We start from the raw sequence: 12,275 nt of genomic DNA, 5'->3' as shown, positions 1-12,275 counted from the left end.
TGAAAGTACTACAAAAAACTCAGAATGTCTGATGGCTGTCTGTTGCTTATTAGGCTTTAATTTGACATTAGAATTACAAAAAAAATATTTAAATACTGACAAGTTTCTGTCACAACATTTAGAACACTAAATTATACTACATTCACCCGTCCCTATTTTTGAACAAAATATTGTAACTATTTTGGTTTATTTTTAGCTCCAGCTGATTTACAGCTAGAATGAAAATCTGAATTTTCCAATCTTGGTTCATCATTATCATCAGGTTTTTGAACAGGTAAATTTTCTGTCTCATCTGGTATTTATTTAGTAGTGGAATTCTCTAGTGTGTTATTTGGACCTTCATCATTATCTTGATTCAATAATATAACAATTCAACAGTAAACTTCTTATATAGTGCAGAGCACATGGTAAAGCAGTTTTCCATTAAGTGAATTCTAAATTTTTGGTTTTCTATGCTAGATTCACCAATTTCCATATAACTCATTGTATTTTTCGACTTAACCATTTTCTTCATGTTTATATGGTGTTGTTCTACTTGAATATATTCCTTTAGAGTGTAGATAATTAATAAATTCTTGTGAAGTAAAGCTAGTTCTCCTTGTTAGATTTGATATATACCGTCATTCTATATAAACCAAATAGTGATTTAATCTGTAATTGGTTAGAATTGCTTTTCTACCAGATAATGTCTGCATTTTTTTAAATACTTCAACTCATTTGCTTTTTTTTCAATTGCATAATGTTTTTATTCAGAATCTGTGAGGGTATGTGTGAAAAAAGCAATTGGTTTTCCAGATTGATTGCTTCGCTTATGTAATCGTAGATTAATTTTTTAAAAGCATGTACTTATCTTTACCTTCTAGGGATTTATCTTTAGATTCATTGCTTTCTAAAAAATTCTTGAATGTTATATACTTACTAATGTTTGAATTCTTTGGTGGAAGTTTGACAGTTTGGACCAGCCTCTAGTTTATCTGGTCTAAAGTACTTCCCCATTGTAAATTTATGCGAATAAAATTGTAGTAAAATGTCTTTTGCAGAATTAGGCTTTTATTCACATAAAACTTGATAAGAATGACAAAACAATTATTTAAATACTGACCCGTTCTTGTTACAACATTAAGAAAACTAAATTATACTACACATGGCTTGTATTATTAATATTTCTTGTAACACATATAACATTTCTTGTAACATTTTTATAAATAAAGATTTTATTCTATATTTTATTCTGTAATTTTTTTAACCACTTTGGCATTTTAATGTAATGGAAAATAAATATAGTCCCAACATAACAAGAAAACCCAAAAAGTATACGAAAAATATTTATTATCGTATAGGATAAAGATTTTTCTTGTTATTTTAGGATTATATCGATTTTCCTTTACTTTAAAATGAGTTCACAATCCTAGGTAATATTACTAAACTTTTGAATTTAGCGCCATGTATATATAGTTATGCGCCCGATCACTAGGTGATGCGCCAATCATTGTTTTATTCCTTAACACGGAAGTTTCAATGCTAGGTGGTAGTGTGCTATGGTACAGTCCATCTAATTTACTTACTGTTACACGTCATTATCATTGACAGAGATCGAAGTTGACATAGTTGCCAAAGTATAAAAAAATCAATTTTAATCCTGAATCCATTTTAAATCAAATAGGTCACATAATTATTGTAAGAGTGAATTATACAACAAAACAAATTAATATTTAATGTAAATAAATAGAAACAAAACAACAGTTAAAAAATAAACTTGTTAACAAACAATTTGAGCCGCTTGTATGCGTCGTATAAAGATGTAAAATGGATTACTTAAACAAAAACAACACTTTTTTCATTATTTATTAACATTAGTCAACACCGCAACTGTCAAATAAGTGCTACCAATTTATGCCAAAATATCACCTTCGTTCGATTACAGTTACAGTGTGTTCCGAATAAATGTTCTTCATAAAAACGCTTTATAATGCATTTATACAAATTAAATGAAACGTCGAAATGACATTATTGTGTAATTCTTTAGGTTAACATTAATAGAAATCTTTAAATATTATTTCTACGCGTATATAATAAAATATGTCTAGTGGCTGTAATACCAGTGTACTCGGCAAAGTGATTATAAAAAAGAACACACCTACCGCCTAAATATTTCGGTGATTTCGTGTTGGTACCATGTGAAGTCACGTGCTATGACGCGGATGACGTACAACGGTATGTAAATTAGATGAAGTATACTTATATTGACAAGCAGAGTGGGCATTCTGATTGTTTTATTATTCTGTGATTCGAATAAGAATAATGAGCATATGCAATCGATTGAAGGTCGTTTTTAGATGATTGTATAGGTCCAGCTTGGGCATGACGAATGGTCTGTGGGCATGACGCTAGCCGACACAAAAATGAAAATTACTTATTTTTCAGATAAAAACTAATATAATAGAGAATAAATCGTTTGTACGTTATTATAAAACTAACAAATCGTTTGTAGGGTCGGTTATTTAGTTGTTTTAGGATTATTTATTATTATATTAAAAAAAAACAATTAAATTATTATGAGTGTGCACCATCTGCTAGCAGAATGCCAGACTAATTATTATTGAAGATAAACTCATTTTATGAAACGCATAATACTTCAAAGATTATTACAAGAGCAAAAAGATTTTTGTAAAATAAACACATAAAAAAAACCAATGTTATAGATAGGAGCTCGTTTGTAGCTTATTATATAACAAATTAGTTTTTTGTGTGGTTAATAATTTAACAATTTACTTATTTTTTAAATAAAAACTAATGTAATAGCTAGATAGCAAATAGTTTGTAGGTTAACAAATAATTTTTAGGGTCGGCCATTTAGTTGTTTTTAGGATTAAATAGTTAAGAAAAAACTTAGTAAAAAAACAATTAAATTATTCTAACAATTTTTCATCTACTACATTAGCTTTTTTTAATAAGTACAAAATGTGTTTATTTTACGAACATCTATTTGCTCTATGAGTTTCTCGGTTGAGTTCACCGAAAGTACAAGCTGATTATAGCCGCAAATGTCAAACATGGAACAAAAAATTTCGGTATAGCAGTGTTAGCATGTTTTTATGAGGTAGATGCTGTATGCTTCAAATATAAAAAGATAAAGCTATAGAAAAGTACATTTTGTTTATATTATGTTATGAATTCGGCAATTTTTGATTTATATAAAACAACAATGAGTAAATATTTGTTTCTTTGTAGATTAATTACAGTTAATTATTAGAAATTTTTTAGCAATTACCCTTTGATAGATTAGGAGATAGATTTGGCAATCGTCAAATCAGCAGTTGCCAGATAACAACAGATGTTTGCAATTAATCTTGAAAGAGACAAATATTTACTCGTTATTACTTCATATAAATTAAAAATTGTAGAATTCATAAAATAGTATAATCAAAATGTATTTTTAAAAGCTTTATCTTTTTATATTTGAAACATACAACATATACATTACATTATAAAAACATGCCAATACTGTCAAAAAATATTTTTGACATTTGCGGCTATATTCAGCTTGTACTTTATACGTCATTGCTTGGGTAAACTCAACCCACGGTTCGTAGACTTACTACGGTTGCCTCTTCCGACTGGGGTGGGGATGCTTGAGTTACGTCACCAGAGTACACAAAAATACAAAACCCATTTTATTATCACAGTCTGTTCGTGGTAATTATCTTTCAGGTTATTATTTGCTTTATTATTTATCGTTTCTTAAATATCTCAGTTTACTTTATATTTTTGTATTTTTTAATTTTGGTGTTGATTTCTATAAAAACTTATTTTGAATTATCGAAGAAACGTTATTTATTGTAGTTGTACATCGTACCTATTGTCTTCGTATCTTTTTATAACGTAGGTTAAAACTTTAAAATTTCATTGTGTATTAACGTAATAATAATGTTGATGAACTTTTAGAATGCCAGGCACAGGTTATAGTGTGACCAATTGTAAAAATAATTTTAGATATGAAAAAAATAGTTATGTAATTCGGTAATTCATTCAATATTTAATCCAGTATTGATGAAAATTCAGTATACGCGACAAATTTTCAGTGTAAAATGGAGATTGAAGTCCTAGATTTACGTAAATCTAGGACTTTATTCTGTTTAATTTTAAGTACCAAACTACCTACATATCAACAGTTTTCTATAATTAGGTATTATAATCCACTAGACATCTTTATTTTATAACTATCTACTATTTTCCACACATCAAAGACATAAAAACGACGATTAACAATGTTACGATTCAAATTACTGTACTCTCGTGACGTAATTTTGGGCTTAATGTTCATTAGTTAGTCGGAAGAGGCAACCGTAGTAAGTCTACGAACCGTGAACTCAACCCGTGAGTAGTCTACGAACCGTGAACTCAACCGAGTTTCTCTTTAATAATTAGTCTGGAATTCGGCTAGCAGATGGCGCACACTCAGAATAATTTAATTGTTTTTCTTAATTATTTAATCCTAAAAACTAAATAACCGAATCTACAAACGATTTGTTAGTTTTATAATAAGCTATCAAGTATTTCTTATATATTACATTAGTTTTTATCTAAAAAATTAGTAACTCTCATTTTTGTGTCCGCTAGCGTAATGCCCAAAAATCATTAATTGATTATGAACGAATTAATTATTGGCCCATAAAAACACTGGATAGCGGTCTGTGCACTGGACCTATTACAATCATCTACAAACGACCTACAATCGATTGCATATTCTCATTCTGCATATCCTAATATTTTTTGGCCCACCTATGGCGAAACGTCAAAGAACGTATTTTGAATTAACAAAACAACACTTCACAGTTGGTTATCCTGCGTTTGTTTCGCAAGGATTTACAAATGATAAAGAGAGATAATGATGGTTTGAGTACTATCAAATCAACCTGATTCGTTCAGCTAAAAAGAACTGAGCTAGCGACTAATTTCATTTCATCCATCCCATCATCAGTCAATTTTAGATTGAAGAGTGGAGTTTACCGTGGTGTGTCATGGCTTCTTACAAAGGCTAGTGTTAAAATTACCCAAATAATTAGCTCAAATGTAACAGTATCGTTTACTACATGCATTATCGAATACTGTGGAGTTAAAAGTATGCGTTTAAATGTAAATAATCGTGTAAATAGTAATTGAAACTAGATATATTGGATCTTTTTACTTCCTGTGTGGTCTAACATCGATTTAAAACCAAATACATGTGTAACTTTGAAGGTAATTGATTGACTAATGTTTATATTAAAAATTAAATAAACCATCTCGGTTTTGATTATGTCCTTTTTTGAGTCCTTCCAATTAATGAATGCTACTCTACCTTTTCCTTGCCTTAGTTTCTTGAGAAGTAAAATAGGAAGGTAGATCTATGGGCAAGGCAATTCAAATAATCACAATAACAAAAAGTTAAACATGCTGTTTCGATCTTCTAGGTCAAGATATTCATTAATTAGGGATTGTCCTGCTATTTCTGCTGTTGTACCTACTTGATCATGATGTTAAATTTTTGTACCAACTCTTAGGTCTGGCTTGGAGATCCTCAATCTTGTGTTGTGTCATATTTAGTTCAGACTAACAACAATTTTCAGTACTCCTTATTAATAGTTTAGTTCTAAATGTTAATACTTTCAGATGTTCTTAATTTTAAATGGTGCCTATGGAATAATCAGTTTAGTGCTTTTCTTTTAAATCATATCATTACTTTCAGTTAACATGATATTTTAAATTATTTCTTATTATGTATTTAGATGTTCTGTACATTGAAAATTAACAACATTCTGTTCTAAGTTGATAAGTGTGAGGTTTGAGTTAATTACCAGATATATAGCTGTTATTATCTTTATTGAATCTTTTTTGTGTTTTGCAGCTGTTATTTAAACTTTTTTTATCATCATAAATTTACTGACCTAATTTTAATAGGTTGTTATGTCTTAATATATATCATTTTTTTTAGTAGTTGCTTGTTTAGGGTCAATCAGTATAAATACTAGTTTCTCGAATTCTCTCTCCTACTTTGCTTAATGTGGAATATGGATCTCTCTGTAGGTGTAGGTCTAGGTATTATATTAATTATCAGATGATGAATTGGCTTTAACTTACATTTGGATATTAAATTATTATATATAAGTTCTGTCTTTTTCCTACTGTACTTCAGAAAAAGCTGCTTATTAATGTTGTGAAAATTTTGAGTGCATTCGCAAATTTATATGGTGTAATCCTAAATTACAATTTACTAAATTTAGTTTGGTCATGCATGTGTATTCTCTTAAGTTTTAAAATTTTTAGATTCAACTGAAATTGTAACATGGCTACAGTTATTCAGAAAAATGGTATCAAAGGACTGTCTAATGGCAATGGTCTTGTACATCAGGTACAAAATATAAATGGTTATGAACAAGTAGAAGTTATCAATGAGACTGAGGAAGAAAAATCTCAAATTGATGAAACTAGTGTTGAACAGTGTGAGCTTAAAAACAATGAATATGAACAAGAACAAACTATTGAAGAAAATGAAATAGACATTGTAATAAATAATGTAGTATGTAGTTTTAGTGTTAGGTGTCATTTAAATCTCCGCGAAATAGCTTTATCAGGTGCAAATGTGGAATACCGTAAAGAAAATGGTATGGTTACTATGAAACTTAGAAGACCTTATACAACAGCCAGCATTTGGTCATCAGGAAAAATAACTTGTACTGGTGCTACTAGTGAGATAGCTGCCAAACAGGCAGCACGTAGGTTTGCACGATGTTTACAAAAACTTGGATTCAATGTGAGATTCAACAATTATAGAGTGGTTAATGTACTTGGGACTTGCTCTATGCCCTTTTCAATAAAAATTAGCTCCTTTTCAGAGAGGCACAGAGAAGCGGAGTAAGTATAACAATTTTTTAATAATTATGAGTGAAACTGTTGCATTTTTTTGCTATGACTATTTTATTAACTAGGTACTAAATAAAATCTCCCCTTTACTATCTCCTTTAGGTATTATTTTAACCATTGACAGTTGTATGACTCCAATTCACATTTATTATTTTAGTTTTTACTTCTAAAGTATCTCTTCTGTAGTCTTCATACACAAAATTAGTCATAAATTAGGCCACTAATACTAGAGGTGAGCATAAGTTAAGAAGTGGGGTGATAAATTTATAAAAGAAAACCAAATTTTCTAATCTAAAAACAGCTAAATATATTTTTTAAGTTGATTTAACCTGTTCATATTCAATCCCAATAAAACTGGAGGAGTATCATTATTTGTAATATTTCATTGGTTTTTAGATGGGATAATAAATTCTCTCATCATCATATATGATACACTAAAGAAATTAAAACAACTGTTTTTAATATAATGTTATGCAATGTTACATTCTTATAAAACTATTAAGTTAATCAATGTCATTATTTTCATTTTTCATTAATATCAGAAACTAATAACCTAATGATTAATTTAAGATCTATTAAAATGATCTCATAGTTTTACATAAGTTTATATTATTTTAAAAATCTGGAACTTTAGTGAATCTTGAACTAGTGGCCATTCAACTGATAACATCCAAATAAAAAGACTATGTCATCGTCATCACTTTAATCAGGTGACACTCTATTTTGCAAAAATATGCTCAAAATGGTAGTCAAATAAGAAATCCATCTGTATTCTGGTTTTTAAGTGTACAAACTCAAGCACAGTAGATATCTATGGAGTGTGTAACCAAGCTGCAAGTATCCGTCTCTGCTCATCCGTAGGCCGATCATATACACCTGCATATTAAAGTAGAGCAAAGTAGCAGATCCATTTAGAATGTTAAACTACAATATATCCTTCTCTTCTTCATCTTCTTCTTCTAATGGTGCTACAACCCTTTGTGGGTCATAGCCTGCTTAAAAACGTTCTTCTATTATGCCATTAGATACTTTCCTTCATCAATGCCTGATGTTTATGGTTTTAAGATCTTCTTCTACATCATCTATCCTATCCACCTTTTACGAGGCCTTCCTCTTGTCCTATTTGCTTGGGGTTTCCATCTCTAGATTACCTTTACAGCTGGATTATCAGGCATTCTTTCTAAGTGGCCAAGCCAGTTTAGTCTTTGTGACTTTACAAATCTAACGATTCTGCACTCTGCATTAATTCCAGCTCATAGTTCATGGTTATTCTCTAGGAATCATCGCTGCAATAAGTGGGTCCAATTCTGTAATACTCAGTGGAGCTAAACTGGTCTATTTTACAAGATTATTTGAGATAATTGGTAAAACATGTTTAGGTCTTTCCTTTAATATTGGTGACTTAACCAGTGTTTAAACATGGTTTAAAAAAATGGAATCAAGTTAGAAAACTAATAAGTTCGTTTATGCTTAAATGTTCAAAATTCAAAATGTCAAACATATAGGTAACCATTTTTTGCGCACAAAAGTACTTAGACCACTTGTGAATTTACATTTGCCACTTGTAATCAAAAAGCTAAGTAATGGGTGCGTTGAGATGACCTCACTGGCTGACATTAAGCACAAAGATTCAGCAGACAAAAACTTCTAAACGCATTTATCTCGACATTTCATTTCATGTTTGACTTTTCTACAAATCTAACCTGAATGTTTTCATAAATACTTCTATAAATAAATATACTCATTCAGTACCAAACTGTACTTATATTATTCCATTGTAAATCCATTTTTTAGATCAATCTAAACAAATATAGTGATTTTGTTGTATACATTGCTTGACAAGATCCATCCATTAGCCTGGTGAATAAACCTGACTTTTTTTGTTCCTGAGCTCTACTGATAAAAGAAAAATCTGTATCATTGGGCAAGTAAGTGTGACCACTAATTAGGTAGTGAATTACTATACTGTCTAAATTGGGCAATAGATTCACCATAAACAAAACAAAAAAATGAAACATTCCAGTTTCAAGTCTGCCCTGAACAAAGTCGCTGAACAATAATAATGTTTTAGTTTCAACAGGCAATTCTCGCATACCTATAATTATAAAGACAGAATGTAATTTCCTGAGATCCTCTCCCTGCTACAGTTTTATACCACATGTTTATGATCACCTTCTCCTTTTCTTTTCCATAGGAATGAACACCAAAATTAAGCAAATTTATTATTATTATAAGTGACTCGACAATCCTTTGTGGATCTTGGCCTGCTCACAAAGAAGTTGCTGCTCCTGTCGATTCCTGGCAACTTCCCTCCATCTTCTAACATCATCTTACAATCTGTAGGTCTTCTTCCACATCATCAATCCATCTCATTCGTGGTCATCCTCTGTTTCTTGTGCCCTCTGGTTTTGAAAATGTTAATCTCTTCGTGTATTTGTGATCTGACATCCTAGCAATGTGTCCAGCCCATCTAAGTTCCTGCACTTTAACGAATTTCACAATATGTGGATCGGTGTATAACTAATATAGTTCAAAGTTGTATCTTCGACGCCATAGCCTATTTTCATTTACAGCCCCAAAAATCTTTCTAAGAATTTTTCTCTCAAAAATACCAAGAAGTCTTTTATCATTTTGAGATAAGATCCACGTTTCAGCTCCATATATCAAAACCGGTCTTATTAAGGTTCTGTATATATTAAGCTTTACTGCATGTTTTATATTTTTATTTTTTAAATGTTTCTGGAGGCCGTGAACAGTTCTGTTTGCTATTGCTATGCGTCTTTTTATTTCGTCGCTTGTCGTGTTTGTTGTGTTTACTAGTGATCCAAGATATGTAAATTCTGTGACTTGCTAAAAGGTATGGTTGTTAATTTGAATTCTCTGTTGGATATATCGAGGATTTTTAGAAACCAACATATATTTGGTTTTTTCCTCGTTTACCACAAGTCCTAATTCACTTGCTGCATCCGCAAGCCTTGTAAAACACTGCACCATGTCTCTCATACTTCTGCCTACTATTACTATATCGTCAGCGAATGCGAGAATTTGTGTCGATCTATTAAAAATAGTTCCATTCATTCTAATATTTAATTGTCTGACTGCCTTTTCCAAGGCAATATTAAAGAGCAGACACGCCAACACGTCCCCCTGTCATAGACCATTATTAATGTCATAGAACATAGAGTTTTCTCCTTCACTTCTAACGCATGAGCTTACGTTATGCATTGTTAGTTGGGTCAACTTAACTAACTTAGGTGGGATCCCAAAGTCGATCATTGCATTATATAATGCAGTTCTTTTCACACTGTCATAGGCTGCTTTGAAGTCAATGAAGAGATGGTGTGTTTCTATGTTATACTCTAGTGACTTTTCTAGAATCTGCCTATTATGTGCTTGTATTTGATGTGTAGTTGACTTTCCAGCAGTAAATCTGAATTGATATTGACCAACAATATCCTTTGTAAAATGTTTCAGTCTTTCAAATAATACATTGCCGAAGATTTTATACGCAGATGCTAACAGAGTAATGCCTCTATAGTTCTTACACTCCAGTTGATCACCCTTTTTATGCAACGGACATATTATTCCCTTCAGCCACTCTTCTGGTACCCATTTATTCTGCCATATAAGTACTATTAGTTTATGGATTGCTGCAAAAAGTTGATCACCACCTTTTTTATACATTTAACAACAGATTTCATCGATTTCTGGGGCTTTATTATCTTTGAGTTTTAGGATTGCATTTGACACTTCTTCTCTTGTTGGGTCTTCACTGTGTAGTTGACATATATTTTGTTGATTTTCTATGTTGTACTCTCCTTCAATATCGTTTATATTTAGATGTTCGTTGAAATGTTGTGCCCATCTGTTAAGAACTGAGTTTTTATCATGTAGAATTTCACCATTAGTGTCTTTACAAATTTTTAATTGTGGTTTAAATTCTCGATGGCTAGTATTTAAGGATTCATAGTATTCTTTCAGTATTGGTGACTTAACCAGTGTTTAAACATGGTTTAAAAAATGGAATCAAGTTAGAAGACTAATAAGTTCGTTTATGTTTAAATGTTCAAAATTCAAAATGTCAAACATATAGGTAACCGTTTTTTGCGCACAAAAGTGCGCAAGAGCAGTTAGACCACTTGTGAATTTACATTTGCCACTTGTAATCAAAAAGCTAAGTAATGGGTGCGTTGAGATGACCTCAGTGGCTGACATTGAGCACAAAGATTCAGCAGACAAAAACTTCTAAATGCATTTGTCTCGACATTTCATTTCAGTTTGACTTTTCTACAAATCTAACCTGAATGTTTTCATAAATACTTGTATAAATAAATATACTCATTCAGTACCAAACTGTACTTTCATTATTCCATTGTAAATCCATTTTTTAGATCAATCTAAACCTATATAGTGATTTTGTTGTATACATTGCTTGACAAGATCCATCCATTGGCCTGGTGAATAAACCTGACTTTTTTTGTTCCTGAGCTCTACTGATAAAAGAAAAATCTGTATCATTGGGCAAGTAAGTGTGACCACTAATTAGGTAGTGAATTACTATACTGTCTAAATTGGGCAATAGATTCACCATAAACAAAACAAAAAAATGAAACATTCCAGTTTCAATTCTGCCCTGAACAAAGTCGCTGAACAATAATAATGTTTTAGTTTCAACAGGCAATTCTCACATACCTATAATTATAAAGACAGAATGTAATTTCGTGAGATCTTCTTCCTGCTACAGTTTCATACCACATGTTCATGATCACCCTCTCCTTTTCTTTTCCATAGGAATGAACACCAAAATTAAGCAAATTTAATTGCCTTAAATAATAGGCTTCACTAATATGTGGAAGAGGTAAGATATGTTCCAAATCAAATGTGCAGTTAACAATTGTATTATCTTCATGAGATTTCTTCTTGCAATCATTTAAAATATCTCTCACTTGTTTTGCAAGTTACAAGTGTTCATCTTCATTACTTCTTATTGCGATACATTGTACCAAGTCACTTTCACTGTTGATTCTGATTTCAAACTCGTCACATGTTTTACATGTATCTGACTTTAGCACATAAAAATGTAAATTAAATTCAGTAAAATGGCTACACCATCATCTTTACATTTTTTTTTTATAGTTTAAACAAATTATTTAAAGATAATTCTGGTGATAAATACAAACAATCAGATTTTCACTCTCCATAATTACTTATAAATTTAGGGAAACTTTGTATGTGACTTTGTATAAAATTCAACTGTTCTTCTGTTTTTTTTTTTGTTACCTGGTACTTTCTTGCCTCTTTGACCTGGCGTAGGAATATTTGAGGGTCCATTTTTGTTATTAAGAGCATAATTCAAACTATGATTGCTGATA

The 12,275-nt window shown here is 30.9% G+C and overlaps 1 protein-coding gene across 2 annotated transcripts in view; it reads left to right on the top strand.

The window, feature by feature from the left end:
* The first annotated feature begins 4,897 nt into the window (after nucleotides 1-4,897).
* The window catches only part of LOC140441852 (TATA box-binding protein-like 1), a 34,329-nt gene continuing 26,951 nt past the window's right edge, over nucleotides 4,898-12,275 (top strand). The window contains exons 1-2 of one of the 2 annotated variants that reach the window (XM_072532803.1): nucleotides 4,898-5,241; nucleotides 6,307-6,894. In XM_072532803.1, the coding sequence (XP_072388904.1) occupies nucleotides 6,326-6,894 (569 nt within the window). In that variant the 5' untranslated portion in view covers nucleotides 4,898-5,241; nucleotides 6,307-6,325. The remainder of the gene's footprint in view (nucleotides 5,242-6,306; nucleotides 6,895-12,275) is intronic. The other variant, XM_072532802.1, reaches the window with a different exon arrangement.

The sequence above is a fragment of the Diabrotica undecimpunctata genome, chromosome 5 (genome assembly GCF_040954645.1).
Source record: "Diabrotica undecimpunctata isolate CICGRU chromosome 5, icDiaUnde3, whole genome shotgun sequence".
NCBI lineage: Eukaryota > Metazoa > Arthropoda > Insecta > Coleoptera > Chrysomelidae > Diabrotica > Diabrotica undecimpunctata.
This window is presented reverse-complemented; position numbering and strand designations above follow the sequence as displayed.